The following is a 27,226-nucleotide window of genomic DNA, read 5'->3' as shown; positions in this document are numbered from 1 at the left end:
ATCTAATCAAAAGATTTTATTAAATTAAACCATTAAAGATGTTTTGTTAATTTTAACCTTAAATTGCTTTGAGGTGTTACAGAAAAACTCCAAAATGAGAGAAAAATGACATTAATTGATGCTGATATTTGGGTTGTTTTGTTGCTGATGTCATTTTGTGTAACTGATTTACGATTCTGGAGACTCAACAGCAAACTGGCTGCAAGGAAGGAGAGGTTGAAACCCAAACCGTGCAGGAGTAAATGTGAGGAAGAGGAGGAGGAGGAAGAGGAGGGGGCTTTGCTCCATCATGAGTCCTTCAAGGTGATCGCATGAAAAGCACAGACCTGACGAAAAGAGAGAAAGAAGGGAGGCAGCAATGAGGAGGGAGAGGGGGTGTTTCCCTGCAGGCGGGAGAGATGTGTGTGTGTGCTAATCTCCCTCACACACACACACACACGCACACACACACACACACACACCCACACACACACCCACACACACACACACACACACACACACACACACACACACGCACACACACACACACCCACACACACACACACACATACACACACACACACCCTCGCTTTCTCCCAGTCACTCAGTCAGTTGCACTAACATAGTCGCTGAGGTCGGCAGCACAAAGCAGCGCTGCTCTCCCTGTCACCAGTTCACCGAGAGGAGCTCAGACAACCGACACACACCTTCACTGGAGGACCTGAACACAACCGACACACACCTTCACTGGAGGACCTGAACACAACCGACACACACCTTCACTGGAGGAACTGAACACAACCAACACACACCTTCACTGGAGGACCTGAAGCTGGAAGAAGAAGGAAAAACCTCTGGAGTTTTTCCTGAGAGACATTTTGGGGAAAATCAGTCAGGTAAGTCCGGTTCATCGTTCTGGATTCTGGTTCCACTCAGCTGAACGAGAAAAGACATGAATCTGTGGGCTTTATGTTAGAGTGCTGCTGCATGAACCTCATGCAATTACTTCACAAATGGAGCACAAGAAGTTTAACTTTGGTAAAATTAGCTTTGGCAGCAGGTCCATAAATTCACAGTTTAATTTTGCTTTTCCTTTCATAAGAGTCCAGTGAGGCTGGCAGAGATACACATGAAGTTTCTGGGGTTGCACAGTGACGTGTGGTTTCTCTTGGAGGAAATTAGAAGCGGATGTCTGCTCTGTGTTCAGGTTGCGGAGAGTTTGATGAAAAGCAGAGGCAAATTTTCACAGAAGTGAAAGAAGCTGTGAAACCTGCAGCTGGTCATGTGAACAAATCTCTGCTGCTTTAAAAGAATCAACACTGAAGTTAGAAGTTATTGCTCCACCGTGAGCAAAAAGCTGCTGCATGTTTTAACTGCTGTTGCTGATTCGTTGAAGCTGTTGTGCTGTTTTACTCCACACATGAAGATCAGACTGACTGACTCTGGATCAAAAGGTTATAATAGCTGGAAACTTTGGACTTTTTCCCAGTTGCTTCTGTTAATTAGCACCATTACTCAGTGAAGTGAACCATGTGGACGAATCCAGAAAACACATCAGAACACGAACAGAGGAGAGAAAGAAGCTGGAGGAGTGAATGGACTCATTGTGTGTGCAGTGTGTGTGTGTGTGTGTGTGTGTGTGTGTGTGGGTGTGTGTGTGTGCAGTGTGTGTGTGTGTGGGTGTGTGCAGTGTGTGTGTGTGTGTGTGTGTGCAGTGTGTGTGTGTGTGTGTGTGTGTGTGTGTGTGTGTGTGTGTGTGTGTGTGTGCAGTGTGTGTGTGTGTGTGTGTGTGTGTGTGTGTGCAGTGTGTGTGTGTGTGTGTGTGTGTGTGTGTGTGTGTGCAGTGTGTGTGTGTGCAGGTTTGTGTGTTTCAAAACAAACTGTGAGCAAACAGTGACATTTGAGAGGTTAATGTTTCACCAAAATGTGTTCGTGCATTCAGCGCATTTTGGTCCCAACATGCAATAAAACTAAAACTCGGCGGTAATTATGATGAGTGGATGACTTTGGGGACAATAAGCTGCAACTTTCAGAGTCTGGATCTGATGAAGTCAGGAATGTTTCCACTGTGGGGATGAACTTCTGTCCGTTTGGATCAGACACGCAAACCCGACACTCCCACAGAAAACCCCACAGATGACAAATACAAACATCAGCGATCTATGAGTCCTTTGAATTCATGTTTGGAAACAAATTTAACCTTTGACTTTACTTTAAAAAATAAACAAACCCAACCAGAAACACAAGTTACTGCTGAGTGAATGACACGGAGTCCAACAGATGAACATCCTGGTCACAGCAAGTCAAGTTTAACTGAACATCAGGTTTCAGCAACAAGGCAGTTAAATAAGCAACAAAACATCATCAAATAATCACATATAGACCAAATGGTCTTCAGCTGATGGAAGACCGACTTTGTAATCGTCTTTATGTGTCTCTGAATGTTCAGACCTGAGTTCATCACTGCAACCAGATTTCCAAAAGGAAATCATGTGACGCAATCACTAATTATTTAGCAACAGGTTTTAAAGAAACAGGCAAATATTATGAGACGATATAAAATTATGCGCCATAAATTTAAAAAAATACATCACATATTTGTGTAGCTTAACCAAACAGGCAGTCATTCTAATTATGAGTGAATATTTATCTAGTTTAGGATTTACAGTAAATTCCAGAAACCTGGAAACGAAGGCCTGCTGCAGTTGGCCCACAGAAGGCTGACGGGTTCTGGTGGTTCTGATCCAGACCCGCTGCTGGCCCAGCTTTAAAACTCACACCAGATGTCAGTCTAATTCACATTGTAAATGCCAAAGTCCAGGATGAAATTATTAGTAAACTGAACTTTATTATGACTGAATAAAGAATTTATGAGATTTAAGAACCTTTTATAATAAGAGAATGAAACATTTATTTGAAAATGATTAAATGTTCATACATTTTGTCTCATAGCAGCAAAATATGAACAACTGTGGAAAACAGCAGGACTTTATGGAGATGCATCAGGATTTGAATCAGGTTTCTGACCCCAGTTAGTCCATTGAAGTTTCTCAGACATTTAAAATGATAAAGTCAGAACAGCAGCTGCAAAGTTTCTCCTGACAGAAAAACTAATTAAATCCCACGCAACCATTATGTCTCATTAGAGAAAAAGTTCTAAACCTGAGTTATTTCACACTTCAGAAAAGTTAACATGTTTCACAGAGAGGCGAACAAAACAGGATCACAAACCACCAAAGCAATTAAATCCAGAGACAGTAAACAGGCAGATCAATTAAAAAGTGATTAGGACATAAAGCAGAGTCGATAAAGAGCAGACAAGCAAAGCAGGAGCAATAAACACTCTGCCGTTAGCTGATTTTATGTTCTTTTACCTCTTTTTTTCTTATTTCTCCAAAGACTTTCTGTTTGCCTCTGTAAGAAATCTGTTTCATTTCCTCTGAAAAAGCTGAAGAGATTACGACGTTTAGAGGCTCAACAACAAAAATCCTCACCCTGCGGATCATGAGCTCAGTGACGCAAAAGAGGAGGAAAAGTTTCTCACCTTTACATTTAATGATCAATAAAAGAGATGAAGAGAGCGAGGGAGACGTAGAGGGAAAGAGTTTAAGAGTTTGGATGGAAAGTGAACTGGATGTTCTGCAGAATCTCAGAGCGGATCAGAGAGACGGTGACGGAGTCTGGTCTGGAGGCTGATGGGGCCAGACACCTTCCTGCTGGACACATTATGGCTGTTTGGGAACATTATGGCTGTTTGGGAACATTACTGAGCATTAGCTCAGGGAGCCTCCCTGAATAATGCATGGGCTTCATTTATGAGCAGAGAGGAAGCGTCGTCTGCAGAGCTCTGACCCAGGACTCGGCCCGTCAGCAGCACGAGACTTCAGACCCAAAAACACGTCAACGTCTTCAACAGTCAAATCTCACCTTTAATCCCACAACCCCTAAAACCTGACCTTTGACCCCAGTTAGTCCAGTTTCATCCCTGAATGAGACCTTCTTACTTTTCCATTGTCATGATTTCAGTAAAAACAGAAAATATGTAAAAACTTTAACACCTTTTCAACGTTCAAATTCAGACAAGGTGCAAATTTTAAAAACGGAGCAGCTTTTGTGGGAGTGTGATCTAATTTCTCCCCGCCATCATAAAAAATGTGTTAACAGACGGCGGCGCTGCGGAGAACCCTGCTCGGTTCTGCCGGGCCCGACGAGCTCGTTAACGTCCCAGACACGCTCAGGATCAACACTTTTTACGTGTCTGTTTTATTATTGCCTCATCTGGCAGCTTTATGGCAGTTTGCTGCTCCTCTGCTACACGCTAATGTGTTTCCAGATTGACTCGTTGTTTGGCTTCATGCTCAGAAAAGCGACTGCAGATGAAACTGCAGGACTGGAATTATATTTAAGGAACTTCATTTTACATTTTAAAAACATTAATCAGTGGATTTTATAACTTTGTTCTCAACTGTTTGGCTTGAAAACCTTTAATTGTTTTCATCTAATCTTCCCAGATAATCATACTGAGAGCAAAGAAAGATTATTAATCTGAACACACGCAGAGGATTTAATAATCCCTCTCATCAATAGTGAATGACCAATCAGGCCCAAACCATCGCAGGATTGTTATGTTGATCATTTATGCTACAATAATTTTGAACTTCAGGATTTAGTTCACTTCTTTTTTCTATTTTCTGATTTATTTTCATATTGTTGTTTGATTTGCCTCGACTTTCAACAATTCAACCAAAAATCCCACAAATTTTAAATTTTCAAAGATCAAAACTTTCATTCTGATCATCCATCCATCATCCATCCATCCATCATCCATCCATCCATCCATCACATCCATCCATCCATCCATCCATCCATCCATCCATCCATCCATCCATCCATCATCCATCCATCCATCATCCATCCATCCATCCATCATCCATCCATCCATCCATCCATCCATCCATCCATCCATCCATCATCCATCCATCCATCATCCATCATCCATCCATCATCCATCCATCATCCATCCATCCATCCATCCATCCATCCATCCATCCATCATCCATCCATCATCCATCCATCCATCCATCCATCATCCATCCATCATCCATCCATCCATCCATCCATCCATCCATCCATCCATCCATCCATCCATCCGTCGTCCGTCCATCCATCCATCCATCCATCCATCCATCCATCCATCATCCATCCATCATCCATCCATCCATCCATCCATCCATCCATCCATCCATCCATCCATCTGTCCATCCATCCATCCATCCATCCATCCATCCATCCATCCATCCGTTTATCCATCCATCCATCCGTTTATCCATCCATCCATCCATCCGTTCATCCATCCATCCATCTATCCATCCATCCATCCATCCATCCATCCATCCATCCATCCATCCGTTGCTCCGTTGCTCTGGTGTGTTTCGCGTTGGTCCTTTTCAGGATGAGGTTCTGGGTTTGAAAAGCCGAGCTGTTAACTGAATGTTAACCGTATTTGGTCAACCTTGTGGTGGGAATTTATCCGGCTGGCAGACGCCCACTCTGTCAGAGCAAAGCTTTCTCTCACACACACACACACACACACACACACACACACACACACACACACACACACACACACACACACACACACACACACACACACACACACACACACACACACACACACACACACACATACGCACGCATACATGCACGCACACATGCATACACACACAAAAAAAAACATGTAGAGAAGCGAGGACGTCACACTTCATTTCCTCTGAGGTGACAAGAACTCCTGGTGGCAGACAGATGGAGGAAGCCAGCAAGACCACACACACACACACACACACACACACACACACACACACACACACACACACACACACACGCACACACACGCACGCACACACACACACACACACACACACACACACACACACACACACACACACACGTCGATTTATGACTTCATCTGTTTCTGGCTAGGATTTTACACAGTTAACCTAAAAATATAAGCCTCACAATTTATTTTTGTGAACAGCTTTACTTCTTATCACAGCAACATTTCTCCGATTTATAAATGATAAACAGAAACTGCTCAAGAAAACCAAGCAGATTCAAGAAGTTAGCTGTGAAACGTGCAAAAATAAAAAGTTATGGATGTATAAAAGTGTAAATATAATACAACTAGGAGTTTTTGGATGCTTAGAGGGATGAAAATATAAATGCATGAAGATCAGGACAAGCGGGCGCTCCGTCTAGAACCATGATGCCGTTTGATCCAGGAAGACTGATGAGAGGCGACAAGCTGAGCAACACAGAGAAACTCAGGAAGTTAAAAAATATTCAGTTTTTCAGAACTTCATAAAGTCAAAGGGTTTGAACTTCAATCCAGCGTTTCACATATTTACAACTCAAGTTCTCCTGTTTTGGCAGAACTTCAATTCAATGAGAAAAAATAAGAAATATGTTTTAGTTTGCATTTTTGATTAGGGCCATGACCTCAATGTATTAAACTAAATCAATTAAAATTTTGACAGAATCAATCGCTTTTCTTTTTTATTGGCTTGTTTCTGGTTCGTCAGTAAATCTGATGCACAAACAGCGAAGGACAAAACGTGGCTTCTGTTGGTCCAGTTCAGGCAAAACGATCCGATTCTGTCCCACAGCTGGACCCGGTTCAACAAATGCATTGAATTTAAAGTTATTCAGAACCAACAGCATCATCATAAGATCCGAACAAGATTAAAGTGACTCTAAATGTTGTGTGAAAAGTCCATTAAAAGTGTCATGACCATTACAGACTCCTTCATGGTCCTGAAAGGGTTTCATCGTGTTTACGCCAGACTCATGCCAGACTCATGCCAGACTCATGCCAGACTCATGCCAGACTCATGCCAGACTCAAAGTGTTTCCAGTTGGATTTTTAAGGGTCCAGATGGAAACTGGACCGTTCATCCTGCTGTGGAAAACTCAGATATGAATCACATTTGTGTTTCAGACGTTCCGGTAAAAACTTAACGCGTCTCCTGGCTGTCGACATTTGGAGGTTTTCTAGACACGTTCGGCTTCAGCCGGTAAAAACTGAAGCAACTCGTCGTCCTGTTTCCACATCTCAAAGGAAAATGTGTTTTTCAGCATTTTTGTAATTTATGACACGAATAAAGAATGAGACCTTTCATATTCTGATCATAAAATGTGAAAACCAGCATCTTCTCCCTCTCTGATGTTGTGTAAAATTAAATCAGTCCCATTAATATTCCATGTATTGATCAGGAATCTTCACCAGTTTGCAGCAGAGAGAGGAGGAAGGAAAAACTCAGTGCTTCAGATCTGAGGGGTGACCTTGATAAATCCAGGCAGCCGGTGGGGACTTGCAATCTGAATGGCAGAAATATGTGTGTTTAGTGATGGCTCTCATTAATTTGCAGAGAGCCCCTCAGGACGAGTGAATGTGCTGCGGTTTGAAGAGCAGGAAGGAGGTGGGGTTAAGTAGGATGGCGATAAAACCATTTAGGAGTCATGGTCAATCAGAAGCACCTCCTGCTTCGCTCCTCACAGCCTCCGCCAGTGTGTGAGCGCCGCAACGTGTCGGTGTGCGTCTGGGGGAATGAGTTTGTGCATCCATGTGTGTCAGCATGCATTAATGAATACTGTGTGGAAATGTGCATATGCCTGTCTGTGTGTGTGCGTGTGTGTGTGTGTGTGTGAGAGAGGCTCAGCAAGCCGGTCTGGAGAGGACGGTCAGGCAGAAAGATTTGTTTTTATTTTAGCATTTATTTTTTAATGAATAAGCATTATGACATCAACTAACTGCCACCAACCACACAACACGTGTACAAAACATTAGCAAAATAAATATAAAAATCACAATTTTGCAATTGTGACATTTCTTATTTAACTGAAACATCAATAAAAAAACATGAATAAGTTTGTTCAAGTGATAAATCATTAAAAAACATCATCCTCCAACCACTTCCTGTCGTCTTCCTCATCATTTCCACCAGTAGTAACGTCCGGTTGCTGATCACAGGATGCAAGAAATGTTTCCATTGCAGTTTGGCAAACCATGAGTTTTGATGCAACTGGAAAGAAAAAGCACAAACATCTTTCATCAAAAGGTTTTTTGAAGTTTGTTTCCAGACAGCAAATCTATTTCTGTAATTCCATCTTGCACATTTTTACAGTGAATGAAATGCAGCAAGAAAGACAAAAACTTCTTAGTGAACCATGTTCAACTTTCACCCTGCAACATTCTGTTTTTCTACTAATACAGTTAAACATTTCAGGTTAGTATATAAAGCCACTTACTAAACTCCACATTTTTAAAAAACTTCTTTCTCCAAAGTGAACGATGGCGCCTGTCGCTTCACACTGAGAAAAGAAACAAGGAGATGTTCTGTGAAAACTGAGCAGGCAGCGATCAGCGTGTGACTCGTCTGGAAACATCTCAGTGTGTTTGTTGGAAACACATGTGCAAACATTTACACCGACAGTTTTAACCCTCCAAACTGAAATCCTGCTTAATTTGTCACCAAAAGTTTTCAGCTGTGAATTTCCTCCAAATGTGAGATGAAATATTTATAGTGAGACTTTCCTCCTTTTCTCCAAACCTCCATGTAAACTTTGTTCAGTAGATTAAACTCACATTAACATATTAGAGAGAAATAAACAAGTTAAACTTGTGTGTTACAGTATCATCATGTTCTGCAGCTCTGTGAGCTTCATTCAGCAGCATCAGACACACAGCAACATCAGCATTCAGCAGCATCAGACACACAGCAGCATCAGACACACAGCAGCATCAGCATTCAGCAGCATCAGACACACAGCAGCATCAGACACACAGCAGCATCAGACACACAGCAGCATCATTCACACAGCAGCATCAGACACACAGCAGCATCAGCATTCAGCAGCATCAGACACACAGCAGCATCAGACACACAGCAGCATCATTCACAACAGCATCATTCACACAGCAGCATCAGACACACAGCAGCATCAGACACACAGCAGCATCAGACACACAGCAGCATCATTCACACAGCAGCATCAGACACACAGCAGCATCAGACACACAGCAGCATCAGCATTCAGCAGCATCAGACACACAGCAGCATCAGACACGCAGCAACATCAGGCACACAGCAGCATCAGACACACAGCAGCATCAGACACACAGCAGCATCAGACACACAGCAGCATCAGGCACACAGCAGCATCAGACACACAGCAGCATCAGACACGCAGCAACATCAGACACGCAGCAACATCAGGCACACAGCAGCATCAGACACACAGCAGCATCAGACACACAGCAGCATCAGACACACAGCATCATTCACACAGCAGCATCAGACACACAGCAGCATCAGACACGCAGCAACATCAGACACACAGCAGCATCAGACACACAGCAGCATCAGACACACAGCAGCATCAGACACACAACAGCATCATTCACACAGCAGCATCAGACACACAGCAGCATCAGACACGCAGCAACATCAGACACACAGCAGCATCAGACACACAGCAGCATCAGACACACAGCAGCATCATTCACACAGCAGCATCAGACACACAGCAGCATCAGACACGCAGCAACATCAGACACACAGCAGCATCAGACACGCAGCAACATCAGACACACAGCAGCATCAGACACACAGCAGCATCAGACACACAGCAGCATCAGACACACAACAGCATCAGCATTCAGCAAAAGCGACGCGTCAGGATCGACTAAGTTAAAACTCAGCCGAGTCCAACCTGCTGAACGTATGAATCTGCTCCTCATTAAATTCTTCCATCGGTCGCTTCTTGCTGCGCAGGTTCGGAATAATATGTTTGTTAGTTTGCAGAGGCTCATTAGTAACGAGCCTGAACAACAAGTGGGTAGCTTAAAATATAAATATATTAAAAATTAATCTTGCTGTTTTTTCTGTCATCACTTAAAAAATGTGGTTTATGAACCAGTCACTTTATGTGATCAGAGAAACAAACTGCAGAAGAAAAGAAGTGGAGACGATGGTGAAACATTTGCAGTGAAATCTCAGTTTTGGGACAAAACAATAATTTATTATTTATCACTTATTGTAACTTTATGGCTGCATGCAATTATGGGACTTCAGAGTTTGCATGTGCAGAGTGAAAACAGAAAAAAGTCCCAGTAAATCAATTCTGTATCCACTGAAAGCTCCATAAAGGTCATTACAATCAGGAGCTTTTAGTTCAGAAGTATAAGAGCCGATTTATTTACAGAGATGCTGCTGCAGAGATGCTGCTGCAGAGATGCTGCTGCAGAGATGCTGACATTCTCAGCTTCACAGTTTATTTCAGAAAACTAGAGACGCTGACAGCCTGACAGGCCGTCGCCTTCTGAGTTTAACGTTCTGAACATGCAGAAATAACTGGAACGTTGCTGCTTTATGTTTTATCGTTTTGTGATAACACTAAAAGTGACAACAACAAACTCTGCTTCTGAGAAACATTCCATTTGAAAAGCTTCTTTAGGAAACCAGTCACATAAAACCTTTGATCTGTCCATTAATAAGGGCCTATTTAAAGTAAAGTGTGGCTGTTGAGCCTGTTTCATCTGCCAGGCGAGTTTTGAGACTCTGATCAGATTAATTATCCATTCAGAACCGAATCAGCGTTTATGACTGTCACTGCAGGCGCTGCTTGGCTGCAACACCACCAGTAATCCCACCACCCCCATCACCCCCATCACCCTCCTCCACCCTCCTCCACCCTTGTCCACCCTCCTCCACCCTCCTCCACCCTCCTCCACCCTCCTCCACCCTCCTCCACCCTCCTCCACCCTCCTCCACCCGTCCATCATCAACCACTCAGGTGATCTAAACAGTTGTTGCCATGGCAAATTTCCAGCAGGAACCGAAACACAGCTGATGATGCTGGGATTTCACGACGTTCATCATCAAACTTTATACATTTATAGAACACCATCTCTGTCCTCCTGCTGTTTGTGACGCCTCAGAACCGGAAGACCGGTTCAGGGCCCGGGTCACGGCCCGGTTCGTGTCTCAGCTCACTGGCCCGAGATGAAGTTGACCAGACACAACTCTGGCGGCTCGTCCTCGATCCACAGAGCCGCGACGCTCACATGTTCTGCTAAACACAGACAGACCCCCCGGGGTCCCAGTGGGTCAAACCCGCCCTGTTGGGTCAGCCTCCTCACCGTCAGGCCGAGCTGCCTGTGAGAAAAAACACGCATGTTACATGTCTGTGACATGTAACATGCGTCACGCCTCGCCGGGTCAGCGGCGAGGCGTGACGCGTCGGCGGCGAGGCGTGACGCGTCGGCTGTGGATTTATTCAGAGCATCGCTTCAAAATCTCCAGCAACACTTTAACTGTTGGATCAGTTTCTGAAGTTTGACGTCTTTGCCTGTTTTTCTGAACAGCAGCTGGAGATGAACTGATGAATGTCGTCACAGTTTCCAGGATGTGGTCGCGTCACGCTGCGGATCCAGAAACACTCAGAAAATATTTAATCACCTTCCTAAAATAATGGATTATGTCATTTTATTGTAAATAATAATAATAATAAAATGTTTTTGTCAAAAGTGACTCCATTATTTTAAGAAGGTGACGTCATGAAATACCTGTTGCTCTTCGATCTGAATTAAACTGCAGGTGAAAAGTGTTTTGGACGCCATGAAACCGTAAATATTATTTGACATTTTCCGTTTTCACCTCTGGGTTGGACCTGAATCCAGAAGAGAAAAGCGTGTTTTCAGACCCGCGTGCTCACTCGTGACTAAACGCAGGTCCACCCAGTGATTCACAGCTTCACGTCCAGATTATCGTGTCAAACAGAGAAACATGCACAGGGAGACTCACAGCAAACAGAAAACACATTCCTTATTACAGCTCTGGCACTAAAACTCTTTCAAACAGTATTATATTTTTAAAGTTTTATTGGCCTATTTGGACCAAACAGGAAACAGGGTGTGTCCAAATTCAGGGCTGCATCTTTCCAAGTACGATTACGTCACAGCTTCTTCAAAGGATGCACCAGACGAATGGTGCATCCTTTGCACCAGAACCATTCGTCTGCCATTTTTACCCGCCGTTTTCCCGCCGTCCCAGCATTCATTGGGACGTTGAGCGGGAAACTGTTGTTGTAAAAATGGCAGACGAAGCGGCAAAAGGAGCAAAGAAGTAATAAAAAGCTCAGCAAGGTTTCAAGCGCCATTTTTCATGGTTGCTAGGCAACCGGACGCATGCCAATATAGAGGCGGGAATAAGAAAAAGTTCATCCATGTTTGTTTAGCCACAGGATTCGGTTCAACACGTATTTCAGCTGAAAGGTTTACATTGCAGTTCGAGTCGTTTCCACATTTTGTCCTGCAGTTTGGCAGGTTTTTATTAAACCTTAACAGAAAACGATTTGAATTAATTTAAAATGTAACAGAAGCAGAGATGGAAAAGAAAAGAGTTTAATAGTAAAGCTGAGCCCCAGACGCCTGCTTCTACCTGCAGAAACCAAACCAAACCGAGTCGGTTTCACCATAAAGATGTTTTTATTTTATTCTTATTAAATCTTCATTTCCTCAGATAAAAATCCCACTGAGATCAAAATCTGTTTAACAAGAGTTTATGACTGCAGCTGAATTCAGAGCAGCAGATTCCAGCCAAACTGAGGTTTGTTTAATCTTTCAATGAGAACAAGGAGCTTCTACACTGAAGAGTGAAAGTGTCGTCTACCAGCATAAACCAGCAGTTTGGAAGAGATTTAGTCTGAGATTTAATTTACTGTTCCAGGCAGATTTCTCTCCACCAGAGGGAAGAGAAACAAAAGACGAGACGGAGTTTAACATTTCTGCCTCTGGATTTTGGCTTCTGTTGGTAGTTCATGTAATTACAGCCAAACGTATTTCCCCACTGAGGGTGAACATGTTTTCAACCCAGAATCCAGAAGCGTGCAGGTCTGTGGCGTCTGCAGGTGTGTAAATAGTAAATATGAGAGACATTGTGTCTCCTGGTGATCCTGACTATTCTTCTGTCCCTCCTCTTTAAATTAAAAAGGCTCACGCTGAAACCCGGCCAGCTGGCTGCAAACACAAAAACAACATGCATGCAGACAGCAGAGTTCATGCCAGCCGAGGCGCCTCGACACGCAGCCCACAACACCCACTAATTACACCCGAATGTCCACACCAGGGTCGGGTTACAGCGTGCACAAACACATGGCTGTGAAAACGTCTCGCTGCTCTACGTTTGCACAAACTGCCACCTGGATCTGTCCGATAAACTGATTTCCTAATTACAAATTCCCTCCCTGTGCAGCAGAGACACAAAGTTCACCACACACACTAGAGGAGAAAAGAGACGGCACAATTTGGCGTTTGATATGGTTGACCCAGATCTGGGAGCGAGCGTGGCTGAAGATTTGAGGAGGAAGAGGAGGAGGAGGAGGAGGAAGGGGATGAAACTGGAGAGGAGAGGAGAGGAGAGGAGAGGAGAGGAGAGGAGAGGAGAGGAGAGGAGAGGAGAGGAGAGGAGAGGAGAGGAGAGGAGAGGAGAGGAGAGGAGAGGAGAGGAGAGGAGAGGAGAGGAGAGGAGAGGAGAGGAGAGGAGAGGAGAGGAGAGGAGAGGAGAGGAGAGGAGAGGAAGGGCTCTTTTTCCAAAAGAGTGTAATTTAAAACGCAGCGTGAGGTTGATGAGCTGAAATGGACGGATACAACAGAAGGTCAGAGCGACCGAGACTTCAACCAAGAGCAGAAAAAATAAAGCAAAAAGAATGATTTGGTGCAAGTGTTGGAGCCTCTGTTTAAATATGTTTTTCTTCCCTGATCATTGACTTGCTTGGCAATAGAACCAAGTCGACTGAATTATTGAAATCGCCTCAGCTTGATGCTAATCATCAATAATTTGCTCCAAGTCTTGAAAGCCAGTTGAAAAATCAAAAATTTGCCACCATGGGGTACTGGAGTGGAGCTGGAGTGGAATCACATGAAAACAACAACAGCAGAAATTTAAAATCCAGGAAGTGACACTGAACATGTTTGGCCCAGAAAACAAACAGTCTGCAGCCATGAATTCATCAGCAACAGTTAACTCCAAGGAGAAGAAAACCGCCATCATCACTTTGCATCAAAATGGTCACAGAAAGAAACTGCTGCTGTGAAAACCAGTTTTAAGGCTTGTGAGTAAAATTACAGTAAGAGATACAGTAGGAACCCAAACTGTCTCCTGCAGCTGGTGCAGGAACAGGATGAATGAGTTCATTCAGGAAGAACAAGGATGGATAAAAGAGACTGGAGCAAATCATCGTAGTGGTTGGAACATCTGGATAAATTATTAATCTTTCATCACCAAGAAAGACGAGTGGCATCAGAACAACATTCACTGTTTATTCCTCTTTAATCCAACTCCAGTCCGTTTGTGGAGATGGGAATCAAACCTCGGTCTCAGGTCGGTTGTTGTGAACTCTGCTGCGATTTGGATGCATATGAACGCCAGGCTCAAAAAGCAGGAAGTGGACCACAGCGCAGGGCATTCTGGGTAAATACAACAGAAACAAACAAACATACTGGTGGGAGAAATCTGACGCCACTGCTTTGTGAAGGAGGAAGTTGCACTCGGTATCTTCTTTAGAGGTTTTAATGTAATTTCATTCGGTAGTCTTTGGTGCAGCGCCCCCACAGGCCAGGAGGTTTTGGTTTGGCAGCGTCAAAGTGAAGCACAGCAACTGAAAATGGAACAAATGTGTCAGTTTTTGGTGCCTAGTCAAAGTACTGGACTAACAACTCTGCTAACAATCCAGTCATTCAGTGATGACTGGTTTGTTTCAAACATGGTGGAGAAATAAAAGCTCTATGGATTTTACCCAACATTCATAATCTATAGGAAAGAGATTTATAGACATTATAAAAAAGAGTCTGTACTCTAAATGTTGGTTCTTCCCTTTTAGTGGGACATAACCTGAGAAAACTCCAAAAATGTATTAAATTAATCCGACATACGCAATAGAAATATTAAATACATTTTTAAAAATGACAGCTTTTCCTGTTGTTTATCTGAAAACAGCATCAGTCAGTATTTTTGTCCTTTTCTTTGTTTGATATTCTTGTTTTTTTCCCTTCAAAAATCAGAATCCTGCACTTGAATGTGGAATCATAAGTTGCTCTTGATTATGATTTGTGCCTGATTTTTTGTCTTCAAGTTTCCCAGTAAAACTTTTTATGCAAATTTATTTTGCTGATTGAATAAACTGTTTCTGATGTAGTGCTTTTAAAATATGACTGAAAAAACATTAATGGAAACACTGCCATTAAATAATTAATGTGCTTTTTACCATTTGCTGCAATAACAGACTGCATATTCTGTTTGTTATTGTTTGCAGAAATCCCAGATATCTCCTTTATGCAGATGATACTGTAGTCATTTCAGTACGGGCAGCAGAGATAAACCTTTCAAAGAATCATAAACACTTCTGTTTGCTCTTCTTTCTTTCTTATTGAAAACAAATTTCATTTTTAAACGTCTTTCAGAAGAAGCAGGTGTGACTCTTGCCCGCAGCGTTTAGAGCCTTGAACTCCCGCAACAAAAACCTGGACAGACCAAAACTTCACTTCAATGGAGGTTTTGAAAATCTTTTCAGAAATGTTTTTATTTCTCACTCATGTTCCTTTCATCTTTGTGTTGAACTCTCAAAGGCCTGCAAGGGGAAAAGAAGATTTTTCTTTTCACAGTAAAGAAAAAAACACTTTGGCTGCATCTGCTGAAGGCGAAAGGACAAAGATGGAAGTGAAGATGTTTTGGAGAGTTTTCCTACAGCCTCATGTCCCTCAACATTCTGATTCCTGCTGGTTTCTGCCCTCCTTTCCAGTTTTTCCAACAGGATAACGCCAGGAACACAGGGCGAGCGAGCGCCAGCGGTTGTCCTGTTGCCGAAGCGAGACCGATTCACGTCTCTCTCTAGATGGCTCCATCTATTCTGAATACAGACTCCCCTCTGAGTGTTGGCCATCTCCTCTCTGGGCGGTAATGGGAACGCCATGGGAAATAGGAGCAGCCTCCTTACATTTCCTTTGTTAGTCAGAAAAGCAATCATCTCTGAGTGTTTGTTGCAGGGATCGTTGGTGGGGGGGTGAGAAAGTGTGGCTGTGATGGAAGTTTGGAGGCAAAGATGCAGAAACGGTTTGGAAATCTAAACTGGAAGAATAAAGAGGTGGATGGAGGATGGCTGGATGAAAAGGAAGGAGAGTTTTATCAGACTTTTTCAGCCTTAGTGATGCGACAGGCTTGGCAGCCCGAGGCGGTCCACCATGAAGCCCCCTACCAGGAACAATCCCCTCCTGCCTTACATATTTTCCTGTGGAGATAGACGCACGCTGCACCTCCACCCAATCCGCCGTCTTCGCCACCAGCCTCCTCCTTCCCTGCCACCCTCCGTCTCTTTGTACAGGATAATCCCTCCCCCACTCCCAAATGCCAGCGCTCAGTAGAAAGACATTTGCAAGAGGCAGTCACATGCTGTCTGCTCACACAAAGGCTCTGCACACGCTCACACCAACACACAGACAAACACAAACAGACACAACTCGTCCCAAAAAGCAGATGGCAGCATCTGCCTTTCACAGATAATTAAACTCCAACCTTCCTCCTTTTTTGCCGTTTTCCCTCCATCCCGTCTTCTTTCCAAATTCGCATGTTTGCCATTAAGGCGGTTCATGCATCATTAAAGGCCTTGGCCTTGTTGTTGTTGTTTGCTCTCTCTTTCCACGCTGCCTCATGTGAATCACAAGAAGGCAAAGACAGGGACTCGCAATGACTCATGTGAGGCTCATTGAGCAGAGCTGAGGGGAAACTTCGAGCTCATCTGGTGCAGATAAAGACGGAGGACCAGACGGACAAATTGCTGTTTGTCACCTGAACTTTCCTCCTGAGTCACCAAACTGCCTGAGGCTCTTCCTGTGGCCAAAGACACAATCACCTTTGTTTGAGGATAAAAATGATGATTGGCTCGACTTGGATGAGATGTTCAATACATGAAGATAACAATGGTTTATGCATCTCAACAGGTTTACAGTAAAATGTCCAGCAGCTGAAAGGTTTCAGTCCGTTCTGCAGCAGAGCTGGTAGAAACTCGTTACATTTACATGAGTAACTGTTTAGGAGCGTTTATACTACATGTGCTTTTTATTCAAGTACTTTAATTGCAAAGTTGTTCTACTCTTGTGTAAATGATCTGGATTTACTACCAAATACTTCTTCACTCTTGCTCGAGTTCTCCTCTCCCTAACATTGTGTTTATTCTTTAACATCCTCGTCAAACTCTGATATAATTTTATCCAGATGTTATTTTTAGCCAATCAGTCAACTGATCTCATCAGTTTGACCCAATAAGAATCAATCAATCAAGCATCCAATCAAATCTACTTGAAGGAACAGATTCCCAGACCTGAGACCTGCAGAGCAGAGCTTTGAAGAGCTAAATTTAATAACCATTTAATATAATGAAACTTCATTTTCCTGTTTCTCATCTCATGTCACAGTTGGAAACCCGGTCTGTTTGGACATTTTAAATGGATTGTTTTTATGTTGCACCACATTATTAACCTCTGTGTGAGATAATAATCCGAAATGAATGCAGAGCCTTTGTCCCAGTTAACACAGTGATTTTCTATGTCTTCTGAATGGTGACATCACCAGCTGATTGAAACCAGACAAGCAACACGGCGTTTAAATATCAGACATAATCTTCATATTTAAATATAAAATGTTTATCTTCATGGAAATTCTCTTTTAAAATAACTTTTCTGCCGTTTTCACAGATTTTCTGTTTTTGGTTCAACAGCCGTTATATTTGGGTCAAACGGCATTAACCTTGTTTTTGCTGAGCATCCAGGTCCAATCAGCGCTCTCTGTCTGCCTGCGTCTGACACGCATGGAGCCGTTTCCCATTTCTGCATCCAACTCTGTCTCCTTTCATGCTTGTCAAGATTAAAAGTTCATCGAGTCAAAAATATTTCAGGCCAGGAAGGTGCTACTTGTGTTTTATTAATGAGCAGCTAAGAGGCTGCTGCAGGGCATCCCCCATTAGCATAGTGCTGGGTTTGTTAGCTGATCCGTAAACACAGGGCAGGATTGGAGCAGTTCAGACACCAAATCTCGAGCAGCAGAATCAGCAAAGGTGAAGACGAACAGAAAGGTGTGAGCCCTGAAAGACGGGGGCAAAGGTCGCAGAGAGCAGCAGAGGGAAGGCAGGAGAATATTCCATTTTACAGGGAAGTCACAAGGGATTTGTGAAACCACTTAACACAGGACACGTGTCTGTCCATGCACACACACACACACACACACACACACACACACACACACACACACACACACACACACACACACACAAAGCTCCCTAAAGGTATCTATCTGTCTTTGTCTGAGCTGCTCTCGCTGAACTGAACACGCCCTGCATGGTGGCATCGCCAGATTTACCGCTGCTGGTTCTCTCATCAGTTCTGTCTGCAACCTTAGAAAAATGTTGAAATGAATCTACTTACAAAGCTTCAAATTGTACAGAAGAAAAGTACAGGCACATGTCAATAAATGAAATGATCAATGGAAGCTAATTTGAACTAACATAGTGAAATTCCTACAAAGAGCTGGGCAAGAAATCAATCACAATACATATGTTAAAAACACATGATAGATAATATATCTGATAGAATATTTAGTAATTTATCTTAATTCTGATTATTATTTGTTTATTCCATTTAGTTTAAATTAATAAATAACATGTTGACATAAACAATTTGAATGAAAAGGAAAAGTTTGAAGGAAATGATCTAACCGAACCCTAACCCTAACCCCTAACCCCTAACTTAACCTTACACCAACCCCTTATCTCACAATATAATTCATTACATTTCAACTAAGCATCAATAAACCATCATCTATATGGAAACATCATTAACAAATGATGGCTGTTTGTGTGTGTGTGGAGGGGAGTGTGAGGGGGAGGGTGCGTGTGTGTGCATGTGTGTGTGTGTGCGTGTGTGTGCGTGTGTGTGTGTGTGTGTGTGTGTGTGTGTGTGTGTGTGTGTGTGTGTGTGTGTGTGTGTTTGATCAGGATGTGAACCAATGCGCTGATTGATCCACAATCCTTTCTTAGCATCAACTTTTTTGTTTCGTAATCAATTTTCGGACGAAGACAATCAAGCGACGACATGCTGGTCAAAGTGCTGAGATAAAAGCAGCGATAAAATTTAACGGCCAGTTAAAGCTATTAAGCTGTTTGCATTAATCTTTCCAGAGGTAAAAGGAAGCTTAACTCTGCTACCAACTGTATGGAGATGAAGCTGCAGATATAGAATCAGTTCCTTCCTGCCATTAAAAATCTGCTGCTGGTTCTGTTCTGTCTGGTAAAAGAAAAGGCAGCACATTCGCTAATGGACAACAAAAAGGATGTCAAAATATTCACGTTAAAAAAGCAGAAACCAAATAAAACACTTCATTAAGTGATGCAGAAAGGGGCAGACCAGGAGCTCCACTCAGATCCAAACACTTCAGCTCATGTGTCGCATTTTTAAACATTACGTTATTAGAATTACACTTCAGTTGTTTTTTTGTCTCCACAAATTATTGTTTTATTTAGGATTGTAATTATTTTGTACTCAAGTGAAAGTCTGAATATGTCCCTCATTCTGCTTTATTAAAGGCAGAATGATAGAAAAATTGCTTGAAAAATGCCTGAGTGCAGTACTTAGACTGTGTTGTGCAATGTAACTGTTTAATTCTGTGATCAATAATTAGTTGGTTTTTAATAACTGATGACAAACATCAATGCATATGTTGGATTTTTTCTCATTTTGAAGGGAAAATTTGAATAAAAAAAGCCCGATTACCAAACATGGTTGAATTTTGATTTGTTTCATCGACCAAAACATCAACATGAGCCGCTGCACACAGAAACCCTGAGCAGCGCCGTGCGCAGGGAGTCTCCGCCGCCGTCTCCAGGTCGGGGACAACACAGAAGGTCGGGGCCCCCTGCTGCTCCCTGATGGCGCAATTAGAGCTCCGCTACAGGAAAACGTGAAACATGGTCTCTCCTCTGAACCAGAACATTGTTACACTAATTAATAACTTGGCTGCGTCAGGGTAGCTTTGGAAAAGAAACAGCAGGAACATGAATGACGGCAGCAAGGAGGAAACATTTCACTGCAGAAAATCCACAACCTTTTAAAACAGAAGAAATGTATTCATGTGTCATTTTACGCCTGCAGCAAACTGCATTTCAGTGTGCTGAAGTTCAAAGGCAGATCAAGGCAGAAACCTGGATAGCTAGCGTTAGCTTTAGCATGATTCGCAGAAAAACATGGCAGACCTGAGGCTGAAGCTGAGACCCAAACGTCTTTACTGATGTCACAGCAAACACAACCTTCAACCAGCGATTTGATTGTTTCCATTCATATCAGTGTTGTGATTAAACCCTAAAATAAATCCTTTCTTCTGAATCTGATGGTTCATAGTGGCTCCTTTTGGTCAGTTTCAGTTTCTTTGACAGTTTTCTTCCTTCCAGAATAAAACAAGCTGATAAATGTCCATAACTGGACAGAAATCCAAACCATAGAGAATAAAAAATGTTTCCTTAAGTTAGAAGTTGAGCTTAAGCTGCTGAAAGTCTTTACTCCTGAGTTTTGATCTCGTGGCCTTCAGATGGCGATCAGTTTTCCTCCAGCAGAAGTTTGTAAAACAGCAGCTGTTACCACAGCCGGCTGAGCAGCTGATCGCTTCGTCACAACGCTCAGCATGCGGAGCTGATCACAAGTTGTTTCTTTTTGCATCACATGAGGCTATTTTAGGTTCAAAGCTGTTGAAAAAAGTATTGTGTGAAAGAAAAGTTGTCACCCATTCATGCGTTTGCAAAAATATTCTTTGTTACAGCTGAAAATACTGGCAGTCAAACTCCTGATCAGACTCTGAGGAGTTTTAAGATCATCTGCATCCTCTCAACATCCAGCCATGTCCTCTGAACCTGGATTAATATTTTAACGCCTTCAGGCCATAATCATGTCGCAGCTCCACAGTCTGAGCCCAGATCCAGACTTTTCGTAAAACGGCCCATTAATGCAAACTTATGAGCTCATAAAACAGTTGAATGAACATGTGCAGGGCTGCAGAATGTGAGATGAAAAGAAATTACAGTGAAGCTGCTCGCTTCCAATCCTAATGGCTGAGATCTTCCACTGCTGGAAGGAAGAGCTGCAGATTTCAGCCTCCTGCTGGGCAGGAAGGGCGTCTGTCTGAGCGCGACCGTCAGCCTGGTTCCAACACTCCGGCTTAGAAAGTCATGTTTCACAGGGATGAAGCAATTAATAAGATTAATCAATTATTGAAACAATTAGAAACTAATCTAGTAATGCATTAATTATTAACTACAGTTTACAGACTCAAAAAAGGCAATTTACTTAAAAAAAACTAATTTAAAGCAGTAATGATCCAAAACTGTGCAGAATATATAGATTTAGCAAAAAGATCAGTTTTAGCTTCAGTCAGTTCAGATTCACTAAAGGAATTTTATTTTATTGCATTTTATGCAATAAAATTTATATTTTCTTATTCAAAGTTGGAATTGAATTTATTTTCATATTTCAATGTTTTTCTAATATATTAAAAATACTTCAGTGGTTCAATAAAAAGTGTGGAGAATGTTCCAATTTTTTTTTCTGATTAATTATAACTTGATCAATTAATCAATTACCAGAATAATCAATGCTTGCAGCCATTATGTTTGTTAGTCATATGTTTTGTATTATTCAGGATTGACAGGTAATTACCAAACGTTTTTTCTTTAATAGTTGCAATGTTCTGACCTGAGAGGTTCTAATAAAAAACTGCTTTTTATTAGAAATATTTTGTGAGTTATTTGCATTTGAAATGAACAAATTTCACTTCTTCTGCAGCAAAACAAGCAGAAACCTTTTTCAGCAGGAAGTAAAATCAGACGTTCATGTTTCTGTTTCTCTTCTCAGGTTGTGAAATTGAGGAGCATCTCCCTGAGGCCCCCTGCTGACTGATAACAAGCACTGCGTGGGAGCTCAATGAGTGTGTGCAGCTAACCAGCGCTCCACCGGGGGGTGTGTGTGTGTGTGTGTGTGTGTGTGTGTGTGTGTGTGTGTGTGTGTGTGTGTGTGTGTGTGTGTGTGTGTGTGTGTGTGTGTGTGTGGCACCATGCTGTGGACGGTGCTGCTGGCGCTGCTGGTGCTTCTCCTGCTGCAGACTCAGCTCTCTGTTTGCTTAAGGGATCTGCGCGGCGGGGGGTCCGTTTCACCTCTTCACTCTCCTCCTCCATCGTCCTCCTCTTCCTCCCCCTCCTCAGCATCATCATCATCCTCCTCCTCTTACAACGCTACCCAGCAGCGGCTGCCCGGAGCCATCATCATTGGCGTGCGGAAAGGCGGCACCAGAGCCCTGCTGGAGATGCTCAACCTGCACCCAGACGTGGACGTGGCGAAGGCCGAGGTAAAACTCACCAATCAATCAGGGATCGTGGAGCAAATCGTCAACTTTTAGTCATCATGAAGTAAAGATGCACAATCTCCAGAAATTTTACTGAACAGTTTGTATGTTTGACTGAAACTTTAGCATCGTTTGGGTGGTTCAAGGCCAGGCTAGAGGTTGTATTTACCCAGAATGCTCGGTGCTGTGGTACACTTCCTGGTCCACTTGGCGTTCACATATGCATCCAAACTGAACGAGGTTTCACTTCAGTGGAACTGAGTCTGAGGTTTTCTGCAGACCAGAGTTGAATTACTTGGTCTGATTATTTGTTCATACTTTCACAAGCGAACCAAAGTTTCTAGACAAACAAACTGGAGTTTTATAAAAGCAGACTGAACCGAGTTGGAGTGAATTCATCCTTATAGTATTTAGAGTGAAAAGTTTTTTGCCACCATGGCAATGATTAAGAGTATCTGAACCATCTGAATCAAATCAACTGTGCATTAGAGAGTCAGTCAGAAAGCCTCTTATGGTTTGCATTTATAGTCAATAATCAATATTCCTGCAGACTAGCGGTGTCCAAAATGTGACTTGGGAACATTTCTGGTACGGCTCTCTATAACAATTAAAAAGTTGCCAAATTTTGGATGGAATGTCAGAGTGCAAATTTAAGTGAGTCATTTGAAGAAACTTATTCACAAATCACTTCTTATGTTGAAGATGTGAGTGATGAAGCTGTCAGGGTGGAGGGCGGCTCTGTTTGGTTTCCTCCTGGGTTTGCATTGTTTGTCTTTAGTTTCTGTTTGGATTAATCATGATTAGTCATGATGGTTAATCATGACTAATCATGATGATTAAGCATGATTAATCATGATTAGTGATTAATCATGATTAATCACTAATCATGATTAGTCATGATGGTTAAATCATCATGATTAATCATCAATCATGATTAATCATGACTAATCATGATGATTAGTCATGATTAATCACTACTCATCATGATTAGTGATTAATCATGACTAATCATGATTAATCATCATCGTTCAGTCTTGGCTCGTTGATTCTTCATTTTAAACCTTTCCAGGTCCACTTCTTCAACGTGGAGGAACATTTCCGCCGGGGTCTGGCCTGGTACCGAGCCCAGATGCCCTTCACCCTGCCGGGCCAGCTGACGGTGGAGAAGACCCCCGGCTACTTCGCAGCCCCCCAGGTTCCGGTTCGGGTGTGGGACATGAACCCGGCCGTCCGGCTGCTGCTCATCGTCAGGGACCCGGCGGAGAGGCTGGTCTCCGACTACACCCAGGTCCTCCACAACCGCCTGACGCAGCACAAGCCCTACCAGCCGCTGGAGGAGCTGCTGCTCCACCAGGGCCACATCAACCACGGCTACAAGGCGCTGCAGAGGAGCCTGTACCACCTGCACCTGGCCCGCTGGCTGGAGGTCTTCCCCCGGGAGCAGATCCACGTGGTGGACGGCGATGCGCTCATTCGGGACCCATTTCCCGAGCTGAGGAAGGCGGAACGGTTCCTGGACCTTCCACCCAGGATAAACCCCAGCAACTTTTACTTCAACACCACCAAAGGCTTCTACTGCCTGCTGTCGGCTGGACACGATAAGTGCCTGGACGAGTCTAAAGGCCGACCGCACGCTCCGCTGAGCGCGCAGGCCTTGAAGAAGCTCTGCAGGTTCTTCAGGAAGCCCAACAAACTCTTCTTTGAGATGGTGGGAAGGTCGTTCTCCTGGTGCTGATGACACCGTCAGGGACAGACGGAGAGGAAAACTGTTTCTGATGGCAGATGACTTTTTTCTAAATACCTTCTCAGGTAGAAATGCGCTGCACTCACGTGGAAGTGACTGAAAATCTGGTGGATAAAACCCGAACCAAGCCGGTGCCTCTTCAGAATCTGCAAAGCTACAACAACTGTGCCATTAAAAAGCTCAGAGCAACCAGTAGCTCAGTTCACAGACAAGAACTGAGCGGATGGCTGCCATGTTTGATTGTTGCACTAAAGACCAAATTGCATTAAAAGTCAATCAGTGTAAATATTCTCAGTTCAGAAGCTCTGGCTCTCGTTTTTAGACGGCTGTACAAAAATGTTTGCTTCGTTTCTCATCAGCTGCTTTTGTTTCCGTTCTGTTAGAAAATCTTAGTAAAGACAGATAGTGTCTTATTCTTACCTTTTCAATTTTCTCACTTTCTGTCATGTTACAAACAAAAACTTGAATCTATGTCATGCGCTGCAGAAGTAAAGACATCACTTTGAAGTGGAATAAAATCATTTCTAAAAAATATTACTGCAAATTTTACAAAATGCACCATGAATTTGTATCCACTGTCTTTTATATCAGCTCACATAAATAAAATCTAGTGCAAACATTTCCATTCAGAAGTCGCCTAAAATCCATTTGTGAGTAATTCAGAATAAATAAATGAGAGAATATGGAGATCAGCTTTATGTCAACTAACAAAAACCAGAGCAGATCAGGATCCTGACATTAGTTTGTTTGACCGATTCACCGAATGACGGCGTTAACCAGAAACCATGAAGCACATTGTAATTGGAGGAGCTGCAGAGATGCACAGCTCAGGTGGGAGAACCTGGGAACATGACAGCCTGAACTCTAACAATCACAGCAAAGAAAACTCAATGTTTGGTACAAAATCTACAGGAGACATACAGAAAAATGTTCTTTAATCAGATGAGACCAAAACTGAACCTTCAGGCTTCAGCAGCAAACTGAGAGTTCACATCCGACAGCACAGCAGCTGCTCCCACAAGCTGGACAATGTGAAACCAATTCGCTTAATGGAAACAACATTATAAGGTTTTCAATGAAACGTTTTCGTGCTGGAATGAAGCAGTTTTGCAATGAAAACACTTTTCTCACATCACACAAGCCACATGTTCACACTACTGCTGAAAAAGACGAAGACAGGAAGCAGCAGGACGACACGGCTTGTTTTTTATTCTGACAGCCACAGAAAAAATCTCAGCTTCTCTTTGTTCATAGAGCGTCGTGTCATGCAGAGTGTTGAATATCGCAGCCGTAGCCACGTATTTCAAATGAATTTAAATAAAATGTGAAAACTATGAATTCTTTGGCTCCACTCCAGAAGTCTGCTCCTTGTGTTGGTCTTTCTCCTCACATCCCAATGAAATCCACTGAAGTTTGTCGTCACATGACAAAATGTGATGAAGGTACCGATACTTTAGCACCGGTACTTTAGCACCGATACTTTAGCACCGATACTTTAGCACCGATACTTTAGCACCGATACTTTAGCACCGGTACTTTAGCACCGGTACTTTAGCACCAATACTTTAGCATCGATACTTTAGCACCGATACTTTAGCACCGATACTTTAGCACTGATACTTTAGCACCGATACTTTAGCACCGATACTTTAGCACTGCATTTTGTATTTATTTTCTATTTCCAGCCTTTTTTAATGACACATTTTCATTTCCTTTACAAGAGAAGCCCATCGTGGTGTTATTGTTAATATCTGTAGTTTTTTCCTAACGTCTTACTAAATGCATTCAGACTTTCCTTCTGTCTCCTGCCTGAGTGCAGAGATCAGGTTTAAAGGGTTTGAACACATCAAACATAGATGAGCGAACGGCCGGCCGCTCGGGAAAACCTAAAGGAGACGTTCCCTGTCAGAGACTTGGTCTTTACATCCAGGATCAAAGCCAGCTCCGTTTCACCACCCACTTTTTCCTAATGGGAAGTTTAATCACCACCGACTGTAAGCAACAGCTGCAGGTCAGCAGATGGGATGGAAGAGTTCACTCTGTCTCTTTATTCAACCTCCAGCCACGATTATGTTAGAAAATAGGCAAAGATGGTTTAGCTATCCACTAATAGTTGTATTTCATGATCCTAAAGTCAGCTGCTTCGTTACTGCTAATGTTTTTCTTTGGTTAAAAATCATAACTGTGAAAACCTCCATGCATTGAGCCTTTGAGGAAGGCAGTTCTAACGGCACTGTGAGGAAAACGGAGCAGAATCAGAGCTGAAGGCTGACCTCCGCCTGCCTCCCTCCCAACGCTCCCAGGAGAAACCAGAACCACGGAGACCAAGACAGGCGAAGGACGGAAACAGATTATTCTTTGAAGACGTGAAAAGTCTTTCATGTCTTCTGTGCTCAGGACAATATGGCCGACGTCACTTTCAATCATGAAGTAGCTTTACATCCACAGTTCAACTTCAGGAGTTTAAAGAAGCTTCTTTGTCAACTTTGTGCTGAACTGAGAGTGAATTTCACAGACAAAAATGATTTTTGAGGACCAATCCGCCCATGTGACTGGATCTGGAACGTTTCATGGAATCTTGTTGGGAATCACCTGGGAAAACATGAGGAACCATGTGATGCACATGCTGTGTTTGTTGGCCCTAAAAACAATTTTAATCAGAAAGAGCAATCGGGAGCCTGAAACCAAACAACTAAAATCAGAAGAATAGAGATAGAAACCTGCAATTAAAAATATCAACCGCAAACATTTACATACCGAAACATAAAATGGAGGGAAATGTTGGGAAATACAAGACAATAAAGAAATGGGAACATTTCTGAAAGGTGAGGTTTTGTTCCCCTGGTTTGCAGTTTATTTTGTTATATTTTCCTGGATGTTTCCTTCATCTAACGTTTCCATAACTTCACCTGTTTCTTCCTCACGCTGCGTTTTGCCTCAGTTCTGGCTTCACAGCAGGACGGCGGGCCCTGGTGCAGACTTCAGCTGCAAAACACGTTTATTTTTAAAAAATGTA

The 27,226-nt window shown here is 42.8% G+C and overlaps 1 protein-coding gene across 1 annotated transcript; it reads left to right on the top strand.

Annotated features, from left to right (window-relative positions):
* Window positions 1-442: 442 nt before the first annotated feature.
* On the top strand, window positions 443-25,548 carry hs3st1l2 (heparan sulfate (glucosamine) 3-O-sulfotransferase 1-like 2). Its single transcript, XM_055039976.1, has 3 exons — window positions 443-875; window positions 21,980-22,469; window positions 23,536-25,548. The coding sequence occupies exons 2-3, from the start codon at window positions 22,179-22,181 to the stop codon at window positions 24,199-24,201; spliced, it is 957 nt and encodes a 318-aa protein (XP_054895951.1). The 5' UTR covers window positions 443-875; window positions 21,980-22,178; the 3' UTR covers window positions 24,202-25,548.
* Window positions 25,549-27,226: the final 1,678 nt, after the last annotated feature.

This window comes from Poeciliopsis prolifica, unplaced genomic scaffold, assembly GCF_027474105.1.
Source record: "Poeciliopsis prolifica strain line A6 unplaced genomic scaffold, Auburn_PproV2 SCAFFOLD014, whole genome shotgun sequence".
NCBI lineage: Eukaryota > Metazoa > Chordata > Actinopteri > Cyprinodontiformes > Poeciliidae > Poeciliopsis > Poeciliopsis prolifica.
This window is presented reverse-complemented; position numbering and strand designations above follow the sequence as displayed.